Source organism: Pongo abelii, chromosome 5, assembly GCF_028885655.2.
Source record: "Pongo abelii isolate AG06213 chromosome 5, NHGRI_mPonAbe1-v2.0_pri, whole genome shotgun sequence".
NCBI lineage: Eukaryota > Metazoa > Chordata > Mammalia > Primates > Hominidae > Pongo > Pongo abelii.
This window is the reverse complement of record NC_071990.2, coordinates 101,313,730-101,338,643: the sequence shown is the minus strand read 5'-3', so window position 1 is coordinate 101,338,643 and position 24,914 is coordinate 101,313,730. Positions and strand designations below refer to the sequence as shown.

Below are 24,914 nucleotides of genomic sequence, written 5' to 3'. Positions count from 1 at the left end.
ACATAGGAATGCATTACAAGGTATTTGAAAAATATGTTATCAAATGAGGTATCATAATATTTTATCCTGTGACATGGCATATTAATTAAGAAGTTGGGCTTTAGAATGTAGAGTCTATTGTCTGTTCCCTAGCACTGCCACTCATTAGCCCAGTGACTATGAACAAATTGCTTAACTACACTATTTCTCTATTTTTAAAAAATCTGTAAAATGGGCCGAGTGTGGTGGCTCACGCCTGTAATCCCAGCACTTTGGGAGGCTGAGGTGGGTGGATCACGAAGTCAGGAGATCGAGACCATCCTGGCCAACATGGTGAAACCCCATCGCTACTAAAATACACAAAATTAACCGGGTGTGGTGGTGCGGGCTGTAGTCCTAGCTACTTGGGAGGCTGAGGCAGGGGAATCACTTGAACCTGGGAGGCAGAGGCTGCAGTGAGGCAAGATCACGCCACTGCACTCCAGCCTGGTGACAGAGCAAGAGGCCGTCTCAAAAAAAAAAAAAAAAAAAAAAACAACAACAACAAAAACCTGTAAGATGCAGGTAATAATAGGTTCTACCTCACAGAGTCAATTGGAACATTTAATGAGATCATGTGTAAGGTTGGCGGCCCTGTGCCCAACACAAAGTAACACTGAGTACATGTGAATTATTACAGTGGTTATTTTAGTGAAATTGAATAAAATAATTTTTGTCCTGCCAATGAACACAAAATAAATGTGTGTGAGTCTTTGGACCAATGGAGGGAAAGCATGAGTCTTAGGAAGCAGACGGTGGCCCAAGAACAAGAAATCAGCAATTATCTTGATGCATCTGGAAAGATCCTCCTTCAATTGGTTAGGACTAGTGGCCTTTAAGCATTCATAAAAGGCTTATTGAACACCTATTATGTGCCAAGCACTGTGCACAGTTCAGAGGACATCAAAATGAGTAAGATAGTGTCTGCAGGAAAAAGAAATAAACATATGTCCAAGCTGTATCCTAGCCTGATTTCCCTGTGCGCTTGCTGGTAACTGAGATGCCTTTATGGAGGAAAATGCGTCCACTCACAATTGGAAGGAAGAGGGCCTAAAGCACCTTGGCACTGTTTGGGTCACTCCTGAAAAATGAGCTCACAGGTGTGGTTAGACTGCTTTCTGGCTAGATAGTAGGAAGGGAGGAGAGACAGTGGGAGGAGTTGGGCACCTTGGGAGGGGGATGTGTGTGTGTGTGATGTGTATGGTAAGGGAGTTCATGACTGGCAGCAAGGTAACTGGCTACAGATTAAGGAGTTCAACTTTAACTCTCTCAAGGACGTTGCCCAGGGTGGGCCCTGTTTATCTCATTGCCTCAGGGAGAGAGAGCAGTTGTGTTGATTTTTGTCCTGTTGGAATGATGTTTTGTCCTGCTGCAGATGGGATTTTTCAAAATTTTGGGGGTTGAGTTCTGATAGGATTATGAACCTCAGTGAATTTTTAAATTAAAGAATCATTCTAGATTCAAAATAGTCTTTGCAGATGTATTACATTTTGAAATATATTGTCAATTATTTTAGATGTTTATTATTTTTTTTGCTTCTTTTTTCTTTTATAAGAGGTAATTCTCAGGTATTGCTGCTCTGTCTGGGAGAGACTGGGAGGTGGTTGTTAGCTCTAAGCTGAAAGAGGCATGGCACGTTGTTTTGTTCATTACATGCTTAGGAAGGCTGAGGAGTAAGACAGACTCACATCTGAAGGGCGGCTGCTTTGTGTGAGAGGTCAGAGAAGCTAAGTGACTCAGCCAATACAACATAGCTAGTGAGTGGTCCAGGGAGCATACCAACCCAGGGTCTGGACTCCAGTATCTACCTGATTTCCTCTTTGGCATGCTTTCTTTAAGCGGATAATGCTGTTTTAGGGTGAACCATATGAAATTGTCACTTCTATACATTAAAACAGTTCAATATTGGCAATTTCATATGATTCCACCTAATACTTACATAGTCATTTATGACATTTTGCCAATATTTTGCACGGTCTATGGACAGTTTACTCTCTTTTTTAATATGGGGTCGCCACAAGGTGACTCAGTTTCTTCAGAGTTTGGGTATACTTGGGACCTGCTCAATTGCCAGTCAATATCCTGAGCCCATCTCTTCTTCACTAATTTTAGTATCAACAGTCATGATGTTTTCACAAAACAACAATCGACGTATCACCCACAGAAAATTATTTTATTTAGAACATTTAATATTTTACCAGGATTCAAATGGGAGCTGCTGTCTTTACTAGAAGAATATTTTTTCTTTGATTGATTGCTAAACGGATAGGGCCTGTGAATGGATCCTTCCCCCACCCCCCTGCCCCCCAGGGATTTCTTGTTCAAACAGAATTTGTTGTATCCGCATCAGTAAAGCCGTGCTAATATGGGCTGCCGGGCAGATTGTAGAAATAGCCTCATTATATTGAACTGGATATCATAATGGTACTCATTAAGGTGGGATTCTCTCTGTGTTTGTGCTTTTAAACCCAAGTCCCTTGCCACTTTTTACATCTCTCCAAGAATAGCAATATTCTCTGGTAAAATGCAATCTTAGAATGTGCTGTCTCTCACCTCTTCCTACTGAAAATCATTAACAAAGGTAGAATCCCTGGTTCTGAGCATTCTTACAGGTTTGCGGCTGCTCTTCAGCCATTCATTTTACTCTCGTGCTTGTAATGACTATAACGTGTTCTTGTGACTGAACCAGGAGCTTCACTTGTTTCAGTACCTCCCATTAATTGATATTGGTGTCCAAACAAGAGACAGGCAAAGAGCTGCTTGTTATCAGATCAAGCCAAATGCAACACAGAGTTTTTCATTTTAATTTTGATAGGCCGTTAAGAGACTAATAGTGTTGGAAGGCACAGTATTTATATTCACTGTTGAAATCTTACCACAGTCCTGGCGTAGTGAAGTATTTGCTGTGTTGGATTTGGGTAATGGACCCTTGCAGGGTTACAGCTCAGGAATGCTAGCAGAATGAAGCCCACAAAGGGGAGGGCAGAGTGAGTGTCAACTTCATTCCTCCAATTAGAGCAGTTAAAGAAATAGCAACGTGCAGGATAGCATTTTATTGTGAAGGCTAATTGAAAACCAGGAAGAAAATGTTTACAGACGTTACATGGCACTTTACAGAATAATCTCTTTCCTATTTGTGTCTCTTCTTGGTTGACTCAATAGGACCTTCATTACAAACAAATTTCTATCATTAGAATCAGCTTAATCTCTGTTGTTGTAATTAAGGTAACGGTAAGAAATGTTTTAGAGCGTAGCCCTTTCTATGACAAGCTGGGGATGGTTCACGCATTCACTCAGCAAATATTTCCCCAGTGCCTACTGTGTGCCAGGCCCTGGTAGGGCTACAGTGTGGTTTAAAGAGACAAAGTCCCTACCCTCATGAAATGTAAATTTTTAAATGTATATGTATATGTAAAAAATACACATTATATGTGTGTGTGTGTGTGTGTGTGTGTGAGAGAGAGAGAGAGAGAGAGAGAGAGAGAGAGAGAGGGTCTTAATCTGTTGCCCAGGGTGCAGTGCAGTGGCAAGATCATGGTTCACCACACCTCGACCTCCCAGGCTCAAAAGATCCTCCCACGGCCTCAGCCTCTGGAGTAGCTGGGATGGCATGCATGTGCCGCCACACCTGGCTAATTTGAGTATAAATTTTAATATACTTATAAAGTACTTATAAAGAAATAAAAAAATCATATAATATCAGAAAGTGATAGGAGAAAAATTAAGCAGGAGAAAGAGGTAGGGTTGGTCAGAAAGGTTTCTCTAAAGATTCATAAATGAAGGAAGGGAGCCAGCCATGTGGAGTCCTACAGGGAAAGTATTCCCGATGGAGGGAGGTGAATGCAAAGGCCCTGAGGTGGAAACCTGCTTGGCATGTTGAGGAACAGAGAAGGTCACTGTGGTGGCCACTGAGTAAGGGAGGGGGAAGAATGGAAGGAGATGATGCTAGAAGAATAGGCAGGGCCAGATTGCCTTGGATCTTGAAGGTTTTGGGAAGCCATTGGAGAATTCGGCACATGGGCATGACATGATCTGATTGTATAAGAAAAGATCATTCTGACTGGTTTGGAGAGTAGGCTTTTGGGAGTATGGATGGTGGAGATGGAGAATACCATTGAGAAATGATTGTAATTGCCTTGGTGAGGGAAGGTGATGACTTGAAAGATGGGGTAGTGGTGAGGGGTCAGATTTGGCATATGTTTTGAAGGTAGGCCCAATGGGATTTGCAGATAGATTGGATGTGGGATGTGAGAAGATGAAAGCAGTCAAGAACAACATCTAGATTTTTTAGCCTGAGCAACTTGGGTAAATGGTGGGAAGGAACAGTTTAGCAGGCAGAGGCGGCAACGAGGGTTGTGTGTGGACAACATGTTTAGCTTCAAGATGCCCGTCATTCATCAGAGTGGAAATGTCATGTAAGCAGTTGAATCTGGGGGGCTGTGGAGTTGGGAGGTCTGGCCTAGATACTGGGGGTAAACAGTGTATGGAATTTAAAGTCAGCAGAGTGGATGAGATCCCCAGAGAGTATGTGTTAATAGAAAAGAGAAGCATCCTGAAGACTAAACCCTGCAGCTCTGCAATGCTTTGGGGTCTGCAGAAGTAAGAGGCACTCAAAAGGAGGTTAGGAGGAAGTAAGCAGTTGGGAGTAGGGGTGGGAGTACTTCAGTGGAAGATATGCAGTGAGGTACGCCTTGGGGAAAGTGTGAAGCTTGAATTTTGTCCTTGGAACCCTCCCTTTTCAGTGGTTTCTTATCTTCTCTGTGGGCCCCTTTCATCTGATTCCTTTCATTTAAACAACAACAACCACTCAGATAACAACTGCTTTAGCTCTCAAAGTATGGCCCCTGATTGCAGCATCAGCACCACCCAGTAGCTTGTTAAGAATGCAAAACGTTGGGCTCAACCCCAGACCTACAAATGAGAAACTGTAAGGGAAACAGCCCAGCAAGCTGTGTGTTAAGACACTCTTCAGGTGCTTCTGGGGCGTCCTGAAGTTTTAGAACTACTGCTTTCAGGAAAAGAGCTGATAAACGGAATCAATAAATGATAACAAATGAGGCATACACTATTATCTCTCTCTCTCTTTTTAAGAGATAGGGTGTTACTCTGTCACCCATGCTGGAGTGCAGTGGCATGATCATAGCTCACTGCAGCCTCAAAATGCTGGGCTCAATCAATCTTCCTGCCTCAGCCTCTCATGTAGCTAGGATTACAGATGTGCACCACTATGCCTGGCTAATTGTTTTTTATTTTTTATAGAGATGGGGTCTTGCTATGTTGTCAAGGCTGTTCTTGAACTCCTGGCCTCAAGCAATCCTCCCACTTTGGCCAGTGAATGAGCCATCACTCATCCAGACCTACTATTATCTCTTTCTGGGCCATCGGCTTAAGACAAATAGATTAAAATATGAATAAACGAATTTTAAGCATCAGCTATTGGACCACTATTGAGACATCTTCATCATGGCCAGGGAACTTTCTCAAGCCCTATAAATCATAAAAACCGGCTGCTGCTGCCTATTCTGTCTTTGGTAATGGGCTCTGTTGTTAACTATGTATTCTGTGTAGTATTATACAAGTTCTCTGACGTCAAGGATAGAGACAATGAAAATTTTGGTGTTTTAGTGGGTAATCCAAAATCTCTAGCAAATACTCAGAACTTACTTTGTTTAAACACAACTTATCTACCAGGCAATTTAAAATAATGTCTGAATACTGAAGCACAGAATAATACTAATAATAATGGTAGGACATTTGTTGAATTGTGAATTTTTATTCATAAAATAAATCTCAAATTTATTTTAGTCATTTAAATAATAGAGTTTAATGTATATTTAGCCAAGCATTACAGTAGTAAGGGCTTTAAGAAGATTAGAAATAAATGAATCCAATTAAAGAACATGTCTATGAGATTTGATATGTCATAGGTATGAATGAACTGTTTGCACAGCAACTGTAAAGAAACCATTAATGATTAACTATCTAGAAGAGGTTTAATCAAGAATAAATGTTATAGGACATATTTTAAAATATTTAAGTTAAACAAATGCAGATTTGTGCATTTGAAAACATTGCATCATGCCATCATTTTTTTGCGGTGTCATTTCCTAGGGAGTTCAGAATCTGAGGCTCTATTTTTCTATAATCTACAGAAATGCCAGTGTCTTTGTGTTGTACAGAAAAGGGCAGAGCTTCCAACCGTGCTGTGTGGTTTGGCCTTATGGGGTCTCCCCACATGAGATCCTGTGGGGAATTTGGGGACTCTGTGGCCTTGGGTATGGGGTCTAAATTTCCCAGTGTTGTGGAAAATTATTTTATTATTACAGGTATTTTTTTTGTTCCTGGAGTTTGTGTAGAGCTGAAAACAGGAGGTATGCTCCCTTCACCACTCCACCAGAGGATACTTTTAGGGTTTAGGAATCAGTTTTGCTAAGAACTAGGTAGGAAAGCTGTTTCTGTGATAACAGAACCTCAACCAAATATAAGGTGTTCAATAATGGGATCCTCCATTACTTATCTTTCTTAGGTATTGGAAGACTTTTAAAGGGAACATACACTTGAAAAACATTAGTTTAATAAATGACAGTGAAGGGTCTGGTGAGGGGTATGGACACAGAAGGTGGGGAGGTGGGAAATAATGGAAAAGAGACAGCCAGAATAACATATGTGTATTTTATTTCCTATTTTTGAAAATAAAAGAATTAATATAAATGTGATTGATATTAATATGATATTAATATTACCTTTTCTTTATATTTGATTCTTTTCTAGAAGTGGGCTACAATTAGGAGTTTAGATTGTGGAAGAAGAGACTGACAATTTTAAATATATGCCTCATTTGAAAGGGCAGCATATTTTGTGTTTATTCAGATCTAACTATTACAGACCAACACCCTCCTCCATCCTCCAAGAAAATAAGAAACAGAAAAAATATAAGATCTGTCGAATGCAGAACTTCAACCTGAAGGATTCACAAATATATTTAAACCTTAGTAGCTAAATATGGAATGAATTTCTGAGCATAATAAAGTTCCTCAGAACAAGAAATGTGGCCCCCACATTAGGGTTTACTTCATTTGAACAATGACAAATGTACCATTTATAAGCCACATGACACTAAATTGTTTTAAGAAACTACATGACAAGACTTTCTTTTTTTTTTCAATTATGGTAATAATTTAAATTATATTCTCCTAAGAAGGAAACAGAAAGTCATATAGCTCACATGAAAGGCTTCAGAGACAGATCATTCTACAAGGTAGGAAGGGTGGTAAACAGATGAGAAAGTGAGTGAAACATGCAGGCACTGAGACAACATGTGGATATTTTAAAATTACAGATGGTATACCTGAGGAGCTGAACCTCGAGGAAAATAAATTTACTAGTGCTTTCTCTTTTGTAATTTAATATACAGAAAGAAGAAATTCTGGAAATGTAAAGAAAGTTTTAATATGAAATCAAAGTATCTGAAATTTCCCTCAGTTAGTGTTTTTTTAAAAAGAAATATTTTTCTGATTATAAAAGTCACACATACTAGAGAAAAAATTAAGGTAATGCAGAGATGTTTAAAGAGAAGATGAAAGACATCTTTAATGCATTTTCAAATATGAACTAAATATTTTAGTTTATTGTCTCTCAATATGCATATATAGTACATGTCAAAGAGAGAGAATTTTTTACTTTATTGTGGTATATTTTATGTCATTAGAGTCAAAATATTTAATAACTGCATAATATTTTATCACATGGATATATCATAATTTAGTAATTCTATTATTGTTGGTTCTTCTTATTTGATTATTTATAATTAAACTTAAGAGATTATGCTGTGATAAACACCCTTGTATATAGTGTGTGTTGTTTTTGTTTTTTTTTTTTTGAGTGCAGTGATGCAATCTCGGCTCACTGCAATCTCTGCCTCTGGATTCAAGTGATTCTCCTGCCTCAGCCTCTCGAGTAGCTGGGACTACAGACATATGCCACCACGCCGGGCTAATTTTTTGTATTTTTTGTAGAGATGAGGTTTCACCATGTTGGCCAAGTTGGTCTCAAACTCCTGACCTCAAGTGATCTACCCGCCTTGGCCTCCCAAAGTGCTGGGATTACAGGCGTGACCTACCGCGCCCAGCCCTGTATACAGATTCTTGATACTTACCTCTAATTATTTTTATAAGATATATTCCCAGAGGCGGAATTACCATAGTCCCCCCTTATCCACAGTTTTGCTTTCTGTGGTTTCAGTAATATGAGGTCAACTGTAGTCCAACAATAAGTGAGTGCAATACAATCAGATATTTTAAGAGAGAGGGAAAAAGAGCATGTTCACATGCAATTACAGCATGTAGTTATAATTGTTCTATTTTATTACCAATTTTTATTGTTAATCTCTTATTATACCCTATTTTAAAATTAAACTTTATTATAGGTATATAATAAAGTGTGTGTGTTTTCCTATACATACATTTCCTATAATGCAGGTACAGGGTTTGGCACTATCCATGATTTCAGGCACCCTCTAGGGGTCTTAGAATGTACTCCCTTGGATAAGGGGGGACTAGTGTGCTGAATTTAAGGTATGAACATTCTTAAAACTCTTGATAAACACTACCAGTTTACTGTCTTACTAGTAGTATATAAGAATGTCCATTCATTTCACCTTATCTTCATTTGGATTTATTGTCATTTAAAATTTTTTGCTAATTTGAAAGCAAAAATGGCACCCGTTAGCTGCTTTAATTCATATAGCTGCTTTAATTCATTTTACTCACGAGGTTAAACCTTTAAAAAATGTTTCTCAGCAGTTCGTGCATTGTTCATATCCTTTTCTTATTTTTCTATTGCAGATATATTGTATTTATTATTGATTTGCAGAAGTTATTTCTCTGGGCGTCTAAAACACTATCTTTCTAACTCCTTCAATACAACTTTAATAGTCCGAATAAATGGTTGAGGATGAAATTAATTTAAAATTCCAGTTTGGCTAAGTATCACATATGCTGAGCCTGAATTATAATTTCATAAAAATAAGTACATTTTATTAATGTGCATAACAATAAAACATGATTTGCTTTTTTAAAATTTAAGACCTCACAGAACTTCAGAATGATCATTATTAATTCTATGAGAATTTAAGAATCTCTCACATGAACTCACTTACTTAGTAGGTATCTCTTTCTCATTTATATAAATATATTTACCAGTACTTGAACTTTTATTCATTTGGATTTGAGATGAGCAAAAGTTTATTAAAAGATAATTATTTTGTTAATCTCTTGCAAGTGAGCATATGTTCTATGTGAGATACTGTCTAGACAGTAAATAAAGGCTGTTATAAGAGAAGGAATTTAGAAGGAGGCTATCAAGATATGAAGCCACCACACTGTAAGACAGAACATTAGAAATGCCAGATGAGTGGTTGAGGCAGTGAATGGTATAGGAACTCAGAGGAAGGAGCTGGGAGAAATCACTGTGGCCTGGAGGGGTGAGGAAACAAATTTAGATGTAGTATGATGGCAGGTCTGGATTTAGCTATATTTCCACTTGTTTCATGGGTTGGTATGAAGGTATTACACAATCTCTGTTATGAGGCTGACTGACTTTGCCACAACTTATCAACATTTCACAATTTTTTTTACCTTATTTTTTGGCTGTTATTGTTTGCCTGTTGATTACACTCATGTCTTTCCTTCTTGAAATTACAATGTGATAGCAAACTTTGTGTCTGAACCATTCCTTACCCTTGTGGTGCCATCCACTCCATAGCATGTTGGATGAAACCTTCAAAGTGGAGAAGAAAGATGGTTTCTAGGCAGAGGCAATGTATGTTTATGTAAAACCAAAGACTTTGGGAAAACTATTAAAATCACCAGATCAAATGGAGAAAACTACAAGGAGCAAACATAAATCCACTTATTAGTATGAGACTATTACATTCCCAAGGGTGCCTTAGCCTAACTTCCCAGCAGATTGTCTTAGTCTGTGAGCCCCTCGCAGTATTCCTCCTTGTCAGCTCTCTCTGCTGGGCTCCATAGGAGCTTGAAAATGAAACATAAAGTAGGTCTGTCTGCTGTGGAGGTTTACCCAGTGGCCAGGCGGTAACTCTGCCAGAATATAAAGAAGGTCATGCACTTCATGTAACAGTGACTCTAGAATCCAATTAAAAAGTTTAGTGTAAGGCGCAGTCATTCCCACCTAATCCGATCATGGTTTAATGCAATCCTCTGCTTATTTCAATCAGCGCCTTTGGAGCCAAATCAATTGTATGTCTTTGTTTCCACGTTTTCCTTGGTAATTTGATCACCTTCAGCTGTTTAAAAAAATAGCTCAATCGGGAAATCTGGCAACCTCTTTTAAGAATTGCCACATAACATAAAGCCAACAAAGAACTCCAGATTGGCCAGCAGACTCCAAATTGACATGATAGAAGCAAAAATAAGGTAATCTGAAATGAAAGTGGGATATGGTGGGGTGGAAGAGAAAAGTTCTTGCAAATAATCTTGAATCAACAAGAGCTGATAAAATGCTGTCAATTGCTTTCTCTGTACACTCATTCAAACTCACTTGAAATTGTAAATAGTTCCACATTTCTTTGTAAATTAGTTTGGCTATTGGTATTATGGAGGCCATTCTCCCAGTTGAAATGATAGAAATAATGTTAATGCATTTCTCTAAAACTGACAATGCCTTTTTGTGGTGAAGACACCTTCTACTGGCTTTCCAAGGGTGTCACGCTGAGCTTCCCATATGGCATGTTGGCATTTGCCTCATGAGTGGTCACGGTGCATTGCTTAAGGGAAGGCTGAGGAAGCCCAGTAATACAAAAATGGCCCCATTTTCTCTATTGGAATTTGAGTTATTTCAAATATGTACATGACTATTATAAAGTTTAAAGTAGACTCAGATGGTTAATTCTGCAAATGGAATGATTTCTGTCTGCCCATAATGGAATAAGAGGATTACTTTGGTCTGTGCAAATACGGGTGAGACTGACAAGCTGCAAGTCCTAGTGATTGCAAATTTCCCATTTCAGACTGCTTTCAGAGCTGAGGCACCTGGAGATGTCTGGAGCTCTCTACAAATCATTGAAGGGAGAAAAAAATGTAACTTTTCCTCAGTAGCCTTTTAAAGGATATGTCAAATGGCATGCGCCACAGTTCCTTTCCATATGCCAATCATGTCTGAGAGAACAGCATGAACTGCCCTTGAGAAAGTTACCTTACGGAGCCCCAAACAGGGTTTGTGTGGCACTTTTCAAGAAAACTTTAGAAGGAGAGCAGTGCTGTCCTTCATTTAGAAAAATCAGATAAGTCAAATTTTTTACCACACTGATTTAAGAGTCTAAGTTCTGTGCAGCTATTTTATTTTGTTCCACTCCATGAGGAAGCATTAAATACATGATTCTACTGAGCATGCATGTAACTTTGAGGACATATGTGATACCAGAAAGTGCCTCACCAAATGAAAGGAAGAGGGTAGGGCCAGACAATTTGTGTCTGGGTTAGGAGAAAGAAAATGGAGCTCATAATGTGATTCCCATCAGCATCTAGCCCTTTAAGCTATACAAATGAAACGCTCAATTTAATAGAATTCTAAAAGTAAAACAAATGCTTTGTTCTTAGTGAATCTGCCATTCAGATTCACTCTTGGCAGCACATCAACCGTATTTGAAATGGCTTTAAGTGGGTATTTTTTATTGTGCTTTCCATCCTAGCACATCTTTTGAGCTGTTGGAGTTTTGAACAGAGAAGAAGGAAGGCCAAATTCCTCTCAGAGTGACTGTGTTGCCATAAGGTCCCCATTTGCTGACTTAGCAATAAAGAATTTACCTTAAAAAGTATTCTGGCCATACTGCAATAGATTTTAGAGGCTAAAAAGTAACAGAGTAAATTAAAATGGTCTAGGTTTGTATTAGCCTGTTTTCACACTGCTGATAAAGACATGCTCAAAACTGGGAAAAAAAGAGGTTTAATTGGACTTACAGTTCCACATAGTCTGGGATTGTATTAGTCTGTTTTCACACTGCTGATAAAGACATGCCCAAGACTGGAAAAAAAAAGAGTTTTAATTGGACTTAGAGTCCCACATGTCCGGGGAGGCCTCAGAATCATGGCGGGAGGTAAAAGGAACTTCTTGCATGGCAGTGGCAAGAGAAAATGAGGAAGAAGCAAAAGCGGAAATCCCTGATCAACCCATCAGATCTCGTGAGACTTATTCACTATCACAAGAATAGCATGGGAAAGACTGGCCCCCATGATTCAATTACCTCCCCCGGGTCCCTCCCACAACATGTGGGAATTCTGGGATATGCAATTCAAGTTGAGATTTGGGTGGGGAAACAGCCAAACCATATCAGGGATAGAAACGAAAGAAATACAGCAAAAGGTTTTTATAATGAAATGTATTGTAATCACTATCAAAGTGAAACTATTGTTCTGGGGAGAGCAGGTGCCAAAAAATTGTCACACAGTTTGGGAGGTAAGATATAATACTATTTATTGAGCATTTACTATGTTCTAGGCACTTTGCTATGAGTTTTTTACAGAATATTTCATCTAAACTTCACCAAATCCAAGGCTCGTCATGGTGGCTCACCCCTGTAATCCCAGTACTTTGGGAGGCCAAGGCACGAGGATCGCTTGAGCCTGGGAGTATGAGACCAAACTGGGCAACATAGAGAGATCTTGTGTCTACCAAAAATAAAAAAAAATCCGTCGAGCATGGTGGTGCATGCCTGTAGTCCCAGCTACTTGGGAGGCTGAGGTGGGAGGATCACTTGAGCTGCGGAGGTTGAGGCTGCAGTGAGCCGAGATTGCACCACTGCACTCCAACTTGGATGAGACAGCGAAACCCTGTCTCAAACAAAACAAAACAGAACAAAATAAAAAAATTCACCAAATCCATATGAGTTACAAAAAAGAAATTGAGGCCTATACATAGAGGCAGAGGTTAGCTTAAACCACTGATCAATCAACCTGCCATCATGGTCTTCCGTTAAATTTTGGTGGATTATTTTTGTATTTTTGGTGTGTACCAAAGCATTGATATTTGTATTAATTTATCAAGAGTGTTTGTATACCTCTTCTTGTATTTTTTAGTTTTCATGTGAATATGTGAAATTTAAAACCATGTCTTGGTTTTAAATGTTATTTAAACCTATTTAATTTGAAGTATTTCTGTTATTAGAAGCCATGCAAAAATTTTGGTAAGACTTTTTCAACAGTGAGATGCATACCCTGGGTGGGGGGTGGGTCGGGGGGTGGGGTCTGAAAGTGTGCAAGAGAAAAATAAATCCTTGTTTATTCCCTGCTTATAGCCATAAAATCCCTGGGCTGAGATGCAGCATCAGGAATGGGTTTACCGAGTTATTTGGCCAAACTTTCATAGGTGCACAATTCTTATTGTCTGTCTAGATCCTGTCAAGCAGGAACTAAATGTCTACTGGACTATTGTCCAATGAACGGAAGTGCATTTGACACAGGAAATGCCCAAGGGTGGAGGCTCTACCTCCTGTTAGAGTCCAGTTAACTTGGCTCACTGATGTCTAATGGCAGGTAGGTCAGAGAACTCACAGCCCATCTGAGTTTTTTCTCATGCAGAAAGGATATTGGGTTGAAAGTTATTAGTGGTCACTGGGGAAAACAATCTTTCTTAGTTTCATCCTTGTTGTCTTCTGCCTCTTCCTTCTATGTGAAATACTGTGCAAATGGCCATTGGAATATAATAAAATATCTCTTAACTCTTGTCCTCTAGGGACTTAGAATCCACTGAGAAAAACAAGACATAATCACTTGAAAAGTAAGGCTAGAGGTGGAAAAGGATAGCTCTTGTTCCTTCCCCACAATACTAAGGAACTGGCCCTGATACCTTCTTCATGAGGGGTAGGAACTTAGTCCTTGTGCTCATTGATGTTTCTCTGCCCCCAGAACAGGGCCCCATACAGAAGAGACACTCAGTAAATATGTATTGAATAAATAGCTTTAGCAGTCAGGAAGGGATTCATAGAGGCAAGTGGGAGTTAAGAAGAGTTTTACAGGTTAAGAAGAACCAAGAGAGTTTAAAGTCAATTCAGGGACAACTGTTTGGATGAAGCAAGGGGTAGATGAAGGGAAATTTTGAAATATTGTCAGAAAAATAAGTGGCAGCCACATTTTGGAGGATATTGCATTTCTGACAGAGTGCTCAGAGTCTATATGGTCCTTAGAAGGAGTTGATGAGCTGAAAAGCAGACCAGTGATGGGATCGGACTTCCCAAGCCTGAAAGACAAATTGCAGGTTCACTTTCTAAATTTTTACTGCTTATGTAGAAGAACATTTTTTTTTAAAGAAAGCTTGCATTGAGTGGATGGATTATTTGATAGTAAGCCATTGTAATTTGCTGATATACATCACTACCCTGTGTTTGGTGGCAGTGATATTGTTGGAGCTGTTTTAGCTGGTTTCTATTCTTACTCACTTAAGAGACTCCTTGTCTGAATTATATTTTGTCCATTTTAAATTGACAAGTAAAAAATGTATATCTGTGATGTACAACAAGATGTTTCGATGTATGTATACATTGTGGAAAATCTAAATCAAACTAACATGTGCATTACCTCATATATTCATCATTATGTGTGCGTGTGCGTGTGTGTGTGTGTGGTGAAAATACTTTAAATCTACTCTATTAGTGATTTTCAACTACTGAATTATATTTTTGCTTTTGCCTGATCTTGCTATAGAAGAACCAATAGGGACAAAGAAAAGAAGATAAATGAATATTTGCTGATCCATGGAATGTGCTGGTCACTTTTACATTTATGATTTTATTAATTTATCAGGTTTTAGGCTGGGTGCAGTGGCCTACACCTGTAATCCCAGCACTTTGGGAGGCCAAGGTGGGTGGATCACCTGAGGTCAGAAGTTCGAGACCGCCTGGCCAACATGGCAAAACCCTGTCTCTACTAAAAATACAAAAATTAGCCAGGTGTTGTGGTGGCTGCCAGTAATCCTAGCTGCTCGGGAGGCTGAGGCAAGAAAATCGCTTGAACCCAAGAGGTGGAGGCTGCAGTGAACTGAGATCACGCCACTGCACTCCAGCCTGGGTGACAGAGTGAGACATTTGTCTTAAAAAAAAAATTATCAGGTTTTATATGCTTCTCAATCCAAAGACTATTAAAAATGCATGTAAAAAATTTTAAAAGGCAAACCCATTACAGAATCAGAGAAAGTGAAAAATAAGAAAAATAAAAGAAGCCAGTGGAGTTTGTTGCACAAAGTGCATGCCGTGAGGACTTTGTACACTTGCTAGAAGTGATTATAAATCAGACTCAGGGCTTGGGGACTTTTTATTTTAGTGCAAAGAGGGAAACGTGAGGAGCTATATGATTCACAGTGTTTATGAGATCAAAATAAATCAATTACCCAGGGGCAGCCCAGCGAGTTCTTGTACCTGAGAGAAAATTCTTCCATGAGTCTTCATAAAGAAGACTCTCGAAAACATTTTATTTTGGCTGCCAGTGGAAAGGGTTAATAACCTCTTATGAAAACTGAGGAGTCTGATGAGATTCACTGCTGCCAGCAGAGGTTGTATCTATGGGCAGGCCAAGGCTGTCATCTTCAGCCTCTAGATATGTCAAGTATACCTTTGCAGTGAGCTTCCTAAGATAAGCTTCATACCACAGTCTGCAGTTATTATGTATGTTTATTTGTTTACTGTTTCTTCTCCCCAATATATTATAATCCACACAAGGGCAGGGTTTATAAGTATCTTATTTATTCTTACATCCCCATGTAGCACAAAGTCTGGTATATATTAGGAACTCAATAAATATTTATTGAATAAAGGAAGGAATGGAAAGAATGGTGGTAAAATGTACCAAAAGTAACTGAACTAACCTGTTGAGAGGAATTTTTAACTATTTATAATCCTGCTTAAACTAGTTAGCTAACTTTAAAAATGCTTTGAATGTTTACCAGAATGATTGATCCTAGAACAGCTGAAAGTAGACATTCTCCTTATATTGGTGGTAGACATGCTACCAATAATCTGGTAGCATCAGATAACCACCCCACATAAGAAACCTGTAGAGTAGGCTGTTTAATTCATATCTCATCAAAGAGCTCACAGAAGTTCAGAGAATTTGAATTATGTGTTTATTTTCCACTTAACAAAAAAAAAAAGAAAAATACATTATTATCAGCACACTAGTTAAATGTTAGGCCTTGCTAGAATAATCCAGATGCTTGTGGAAGCTAGTTATAGGTCTAACTTTTGCTTGCCTTCTTTTCAAATTCGGATTACTATCATTCCTGATGAGAGTATGCATGAATCCATTTCCTGTGGTGGCTGATTAAGGGCTTTGTCCTCCCACCCTGCAGAGACACAGAATACAAAGGGCTGCAGCTCTCCCTGGATCAGATCTCAGCCTCCAAACCAGCCTTCTCCTATACCAGCAGCTCCACCCCCACCATGACTGACAACAGAAAGGGGGCCAAATCCCGGCTCTCCAGCTCAAAGTCAAAATCCAGGACTTCCCCATACCCTCAGGTAAGTGCATGGCTGTTTTGCAACTTTCTTTTTTTGGCGACATGGTTTGAACTTGAAGTTGAGAAAGTATTAAAACTGTTTGGAATGAATTATCTAGTTTTAATAACTAAAACTTCTATAAATCTGGAAGGTTCTCTAAACTATCTGCCTCCTTTTAAAATAACTGCTAGTAAAAATTTGAAATAATTTTGTGGTTTACTGCATTAATATAAAGGTCATGAGAGTCTGGTTGTTGTCAGAACTATAACTTCTTTGTGATTTTGAGGAGATTGATCCTGAATTTCCCTCCCACCCAGTGAGTGACCAGAATGATGTAGCCAGCATAACAAAATACAGGAAACAAGAGCTCGATGTAGAAAAATGAATCTTGGGACGGGAACTAAAGAAGAAGAAAATTAAGAGGGGGAGGCAAAGGATCAAGGATGCATGTTCCCATGCAATTTGAACACAGACTGGCTATTTACTAGAAGGAATGAAATAAAGAGGGTCTTCCAGATGGCAGGAATGGTAGGAAAAGCAAACTCTGCTCATCTTTGCAAGGTGGAGAGAAGATGAGACTCCGAGAAGTATCTAGAAACACTGCAAGGTATGAATAGGATTCCTGGTTCTTGGAAGAAAAAAAAAATTATTTTTCTGTTCAGTCACAGACATATAAACTAGACTGTGTGAAGGTGTGTACACAGCTCTCCTGGCCTGAAGGAAGTAGGACAGGACTGAGAATTACCCACTCCCAATATCCTGTGGCCACCTCACCTCCATCCTTCTCTTTTAATAGCATCATGTCAAATCTCCTGCAGTTCACTAGAGTAGCTCAGCAAATTCTTCCTGGGCTAGTATAAAACCAAACTGGAGGCTGGGCACGGTGGCTCATGCCTGTAATCCCAGCACTTTGGGAGGTCGAGGTGGGATATCACTTGAGGTCAGGAGTTCAAGACCAGCCTGGCCAACATGGTGAAACCCTGTCTCTGCTAAAAATACAAAAATTAGCCAGGCATGGTGGCTTGTGCCTGTAGTCCCAGCTACTCAGGAGGCTGAGACTGGAGAATGGCTTGAACCTGGGCGACAGAGGTTGCAGTGAGCCGAGATTGCACCATTGCACTCCAGGCTGGGCGACAGTGAGACTCTGTCTCAAACAAAAACAAAAACAAAAACAAACTGTTTTCTGAGTCACTTATTCATCAAGGTGGCCTATGTCATTTATTTTTAAATATATTTTGTAAGTAAAAATGACAATCCAGTAGGTATAGAAACTATTGTTTTCTTATTTGTCAGTTATGTTATTCTGTTGATATCTGTAAGTGTATACTATTTGAGAAAATGTTGTTCACTGAACCAGTGGTCACTAAGAGGCTACTATTTGCTAGATTATTTTAGTGGCTTGGTGTATGAAGATGAGCACAACATGGTCTCTGCCTCTAAGAGACTTATGTCACATGGTTTGAAGTCTTCCACAGAAGATCAGGTTTCTTTACTCAGGCAAAAGAAAGGAGAGTAGATGTGTGATGCCCAGATGTTTTTCAGTGTACAACTTCCATTGTAAGTACTGAGCACTTAACTTACAAAATATATGTTTTAGTCAAAGTCACTGCAGAGAAGAAGCTGCTGCTGCTGCTTCTTTTTTTTTTTCTTTTTTGAGATGGAGTCTCACACTGTTGCCCAGGCTGGAGTGCAGTGGTGAAATCTTGGCTCACCACAACCTCCGCCTCCTGGGTTCAAACGATTCTCCTGCCTTAGCTTCTCGAGTAGCTGGGATTACAGGCACTGCCACCACACCCATCTAATTTTTGTATTTTTAGTAGAGACGGGGTTTCACCATGCTGGCCAGGCTGGTCTTGAACTCCTGACCTTAGGCAATCTGCTCGCCTCAGCCTCCCAAAGTGCTGGGATTACAGACGTGAGCCACCACGCCCGGCCAGGAGCTGCTTCTTTTTATGGAACATCTAATGAGAAGCTTTTCTTATTGCTATCTTGTACCTTGGCAAGAGAGTTTTATGGTTTATTTTTACTGCTTGGAAAGATGGATTATGGCTTTGGGTAGTTCTCTCCTTTAATATAGAGATGTGTTGGACACATAGATGAAAGAAGAATTTAAATTAGGAGGTGCTAAGTAGAAGGAGTTTGTCTATTGTTATATAGAAATTAAGCTACAAAAATAAAATCTCCCTGTTGGACCCCCAAATCCTCACTGTCTAGTCTTTGTTTTATTTCATACTCAGCTCTTAACATCTAACATTTCTATTAGTTTACTCTAACAGGATACTAAATGTTATAACTACCATTAGACTACCACTTCCACGTGGTGAGGGTGGGCAGAAAGAAGTTAACTGGAAAGTTATACACATTCTATGATTTAAAGAAAAGGAACACAGATGAGGAGAAAGTAGAAAATTTTATTTTTTAATTTTTTATTTTATTTATTTATTTATTTATTTATTTATTTATTTTTGGAGACACGGTCTTAGTCTGTTGCCCAGGCTGGAGTGCAGTGGCAAGATCCTAGCTCACTGCAGCCTTGAACTCCTAGGCTCAAGCAATGCTTCCCTGTAGTATCAGCTTTGTAAGTAGCTGGTACTACAAGCACACAACAATGCGCCCCATTAGGAATTTTTTTTTTATGTTTTGTAGACATGGGAGTCTCACTTTGTTGCCCAGGCTGGTCTTGAACTCCTGGCTTCAAGCCATCCTCCTGCATCAGCCTCCCAAGTGCCCATTTTTCATTTTTTTTCTCCAAAATTGTTCTTTCTTCTAGAAATGTTCTATGAAATGCACATGTACATACATATGCCCATATAAGATTCATCTTGAAGTTAGTGTATTTGTTATTGTGGTTAATGCTTATATAAACTAGTCCTTAGAATTTCAACCATACATCTCATTTGAAATTGCACAGTCATAAATTAAGTTTACTTAACATTTATGTGCCTAGTTAAAGTTATTCTTTAATTGTGTTTAGATAATCATGGTGCTAAATCAATCATTGACTGAGTTCCTACTGCATGGGTTGTGGATAATCTAGAGATCAGAAATGGAGCATGCTATCCTTGGTGGTACAGACAGACAAGCGAGAAGGCATTTACAGTGAATTGTCATAGGCTGAGTTTCCTCTGGGGCACACTGGAAAAGCATGATGTCCAGGGCAAACTAATCACCATTTCTGTTGGAAGAAGCAACTTAGAAATCCTCTATCTTGGATTCTAAATTCTCAAATTTTTTTTTTAAATTAGCTTCTCAAAAATCTTATCTGGTCCAAATTGTATATTGTTAAGGAATAATTCACTTTTAATTTTCACACATCATTGCTATTCTGTGTCTTTGAGTTAACAGATGCTAGCTGAATACCTGCATTAAAAAGATACTTCTCTGGCCATCATAATAGTTGGGAGTCAGGAGCTGGATTAAAAAGTGCTAGACTATAAGGAAGTGGTAAAAGAAATATCCTTAAGTTTTGCAGTACAGATGAAGTCATAAGTTATATACAAGAATAAGTATTGTCTAGGAGATAGTGTATACAAAGGACATTGCTGGTGGTGTAAGCAATACGGACTCTGGCCTAGCTGAGGAAAGTGATGTGAAAGACCTGGTGTCGAGGGTAGAACTCAGGTATATGGGCATAAGGGAGAAGAGACGGGACTTCAGGAAGCCTAAGATTATGAGGAAATGCAGGAATAAATTGTTAATGTGATTGGGTCTGGAGGTGGAGTGGAGGAGGGTTGGTGTCTTTTAATGAGAGCAAAGAAAAAGTGGTATATTTGGAAACACAGATTGGTACCAACTATATGCTAGGCCAAAGAGTTTAGAGTTTGTTTTGTTGAGAACTAGTAAAGGTTTTGAACAGGAAATGAGAGGATTAATGTGATTGAGCAAGGAAAACTATTTAGGGGACTAATTTTAATAGTCTGGCGTGAGTCTATGAAGATGTAAACTAAAGTTCTCTCCTGAAATAAAAGGGACTGTAGAGGAAGAATGGATAGAATGTTTTATCCTTTGTTGCTTGTATCTTTTCTTGTCATAAATATATTCTGATCATTGTGGATTTAGTTGGAAATTATAGTTTCAAAGCTTACTTTTAGTAGTTATTGACATACATACCAGATTCTCGTTTCTGTGTTAATAGCTGCAAAATAAATTCCTTTTTAGTGACTAAATGATAAAGCTTTTAATTGTATTTAATTTTAAATATTTCTGTCCATTTTTTCAAAAATAAGATGACAGTCTTTTTTGTTATCTACATATTTACATATTTTTGGCATGCAAATTCTCATCAAAATTTTCAGGAGGCAGTTTCCAGAGCAAAAGCAAAATTGGACTCATAGGGGAATGTCTTGTGCCTCTTTAGCTACTTATATAAATGGTAATTTAATGATTCTATCACTATTATTCATTAGGCTTTTTGCTCTAATACGTATTAGGCATATCTAGATTTCTAACAGATACCTAACAAATGGCTGACAGTAACACTGCTTTTTGGAATTATTTAGGCACCCTTATACGAATATTCAAGACATGCACAAATTGTAATTTGCTACCACTGTAAGAATTAAAGAAAGAGGAGAGAAACATGAAGGGTGGCTCTCCAGTCAACAAGGACAGGTTTATTTTAGAAAATGAACCTGAGAGGGACTTCTGGCTGAGTTAGGTCAGAGCCACACTGTCTTACAGACTGAGAGTTTTTAAGGATTCAGTATGACAGAGTTTATTAGAGGATTGGACTGCTTCTGTGTCTCTTTGTTGTGCTTATCTGGGAGGGAGAGTTGTGTGTCTGTTCCCATACATCTTCATGCAGCTGTAGGCATCCCCCTGAGTCTGCTTTTAGCTTCCTTATCTTAGTGAACCTGAAGGAAAAGGAATGTGCTTATTAAGGCCCCCTGTTTTACTGGGGCCCATTGTATGAGGGTAAAGTTTGGTAGTTACCCGAGAGACTTTCCCACCACCTCCCTCTGTACCCAAGCTGTCTTATCTGTATTTTACTGTCTGCTCTTTCTGGCTGCTTATAGTTAGAAGGAAAGTGATTTCCTTGAAATGCATAAGGCTAGAAAAGGAGCTGGAACTTAAAGTGGCAGTGTTTGTCCGAGATGATGGTGCTCCTGCTCTGTCAACCACCACCCAGTTTGTCTGTATTAATAGATGAAACTTTAGGTCCCTTTCTGGTATGAGATATCCTTAGGAATGATTTTAGACTTGATTATATTATGGCCACTTAATGAAGGACTCAGTTACCTTTGTACCTCTAGGTATTACTTGGGACAGGAGAGGTCAAAATAAAATTGTTTTGGATGGTTTTGGAAAAATTGTAAGAAATATTACAGTTAATTTCCAAAGATTCTGCCCATAGCTACTGTGGTGCTGTATGGTGGCAATCTTACCATTATGACAGTTGTATTTTATTATTATCACATTTGTTAGGCTTATGAAAATAGCAATGTATTTTTCACAGTTCTGCTGAATTAGAAATACTGAGTTTATAGAATTTATTTCAAAGACTTTATCTGCTAGAAATTGCTGCAATATTTTCTGTCTATTTTAATAAAACTAGTTATAGCTACATTAACACCAGTTGGATGTTATCTTGCCATGGTTTTGTCATGTCAATCATGAATAAATTGCCTCCTCATTCCAGAGTTTCCTTTTAAACTTCTCACTGGCATGTTTATAGTTACATTTATTACAGAAAGTGCGTGCCATCCTGTTTTATCGTGTCATCCTGCCCTCCTCTTGCCTTTTCCCTAGTCAGTAATAACCAATACACTATATAATTCAGTAGTAACAGTGCCTACAGAAGACTGTATGCTTCTGAAATCTGAAAGTATTTAATCACTTGCTACAGATACACTGTAACACTTGCAGATTTTATTCCACATCTGTTACCTTAAATAATCCCACAGAACCCTCTTAATTTTCATTGCCAGCAATCTGGCTTCCTTTTGGTGAAGGTAGAAACTCTTCCTTTGCAAAGGTTTTCTCTGGTCTCAAAAATATACCAGTGACTACTATGCTGAGAGACTGACTTTTTAAGTCACAGATATCAGAAGGGTCAATAATTTCTTAAGCATAGTTATCCCTTTATATATAGCACTTTATTGGTATAGCTATTCCTTCATTTCATGTTTTATATGTAACACCCAAATATGTAATCCTCGACCATTAACAACAAAAATTTTTAATGCATTTTGCCAGAAAAATTTAGGTTATCTTCCTAGAAAGTCTTATATTAGATAGGTTTATTTGTATTTCCTGTCCATGGATAAATTTGAGATTAGTCTTCCTCTCCTGTTGAAATTTTAGGAGATTATTAGAGTAGATCTTTATAATATTTTTAGATGGTTTTCATAAATGAATCTTAGATTATTATTCTAGAAAACATTTTACTCAGTGGGGTGAGGCCTCTGTAGTTTGGTTTTTACTAACTCTTGCATTTAGTTAAATACTATGATGTGCAATAAAGTAATACAGGTGAATTCTTAAGCGACTAGGGTCTAGTTGGGGAGGCAAAGCTAACCTGTTAGAGAGGAATTATAAGATGTCGTTGGTCATAGGGCCTCAAGGCCACAATTTCTGCCCTTTTATTCTCTTGGCATATGACTGAGGCAAGGGGCAGATAGTGGTGTCCAGGAACTGTTGGCTTCTGCCCATCCATCCCTTTTCACAAACAGGGTTTCTCCATGATTGCTTTATGAAATCACATTCTGTTCACACTATTCTCCATTAATTAACTTCCTTATAACCCCAAATGTGTTTGTCACTATCCTGTTTTTCTATCCTGGGTCTCAGGAGGAACCAGGGTGCCTTATTTCAAATAGGTTATAGTGAAGTCTGCTATGAAGGACACACAATCTTGCTGAGTGAATATGCATGGTAAGGAGCATAAAGAAAGGGAACATTTTAGGAGACAGTGTGCAGAATGGTTAAGAGATGGAAGGGAACTAACAGTAGGGATAGGCAAAAGTGGTTGTTTCCAATGCAGTTTATCTAAGCCATTATAGAGAACTTATTTGGCCTTAACCTTGCTTTGGAGCACAACAGTATAAAATAGATATTTATGGTAAATAAAGTAGGTACATGGAATCAGATATAGGATTGTATACCTTTTTGTTTGTTTACTTAAGTGGGTGTGTGTCTTAGGTATAATATTTTATTGATGTTTACTATCATAACATCATAATACACACTGACACATGGCATTTAGAATGCATTCCTAATAGTGAGGATTTAAAGATGATAAATCTCACAAAAATTAAGTAAATGGATGGCTAGATTTAGTCACATTAGTTTTCTAAGTAAGGCAGCAGGAATTATTGAATAAGAAAAGACCAATAAGAAGAAAAAATGAGAAAAAGTGGCATACATGAGGAAGGTGAAATTAGACCTAGCAACAATGACATGGTAAAAGGAAGAAATTTTGGGGCAGTAAAGATAAGATTCATGAGGATAGGAGATGTTGCCCTTGGTAACCAGATTGCCATGGCCACCTAGAAGTCCTTAGCAGATATTGAGTGAGCGCATGAGTGAATGGATGGATGATTCCCACCAAGGTGATGAGGTAGACGGAGAAAGAAGCAGGAGAGTGATGAGACATGTTAAGTCCTGAGGATACCGTCCTCACCCCAGAGAGCTTACAGATTCAATGGGGAAGATTAAAATGTAAACATCGTTAAAACATATGTAGTATTTAATGAGATAAAGGATCGTGGTGGTGTCAGTGTGGTATCTGTGGTGGTGGTGGTATGTGTTGGGAGTTGACCTGCCCTTCCAGCGATGATCTGGAGGCAGGAGTTGGGAGAAGATAATGACAGAACCAATAGCCCCTAGGCTTAGAGAGCTCACATGTTAAGGGGAGTTATCAGCAGGATTGGGTTTATCCCTGTTTACAAGATTTGCAGAGGGGCTGCAGGATGACAGTTAATAAACTCCTGGTGTAGCTTGGGTGCCCCTTCAAGGACCAGACTCATGATCACTCTCAACACCCGTCTGTGACTTTCCTTCCTTCCTTCCTTCCTTCCCTCCCTCCTTCCTTCTCTCTTTCTTTCTTTCGTTGGTTCTTTCTTTCTTGAGACAGAGTCTTGCTCTGTCACCCAGCCTCGAGTACAGTGGCGCTGTCTCGGCTCACTGTAACCTCTGCCTCCTGGGTTCAAGCAATTCTCCTGCCTCAGTCTCCCTAGTATCTGGGATTACAGGCCCCCACCACCACAGCTGGCTAATTTTTGTATTTTTACTAGAGACGGGGTTTCGCCATGTTAGCCAGGCTGGTCTTGAACTCGTGACCTCAGGTGATCCACCTGCCTCGGCCTCCCAAAGTGCTGGGATAACAGGTGCAAGCTACCATGCCCAGCCCAAGATGTGATTTTCTATGCTTTCACTCATTTGATCTTCTTTC

General features: G+C 38.9%; 1 protein-coding gene across 2 annotated transcripts in view; it reads left to right on the top strand.

Annotated features, from left to right (window-relative positions):
* Positions 1-24,914, top strand: part of SIM1 (SIM bHLH transcription factor 1) — an 80,247-nt gene that overhangs the window by 28,201 nt on the left and 27,132 nt on the right. For both annotated transcript variants that reach the window (XM_054557909.2, XM_063724915.1), the window contains one exon: positions 16,375-16,543. In XM_054557909.2, the coding sequence (XP_054413884.1) occupies positions 16,375-16,543 (169 nt within the window). The remainder of the gene's footprint in view (positions 1-16,374; positions 16,544-24,914) is intronic.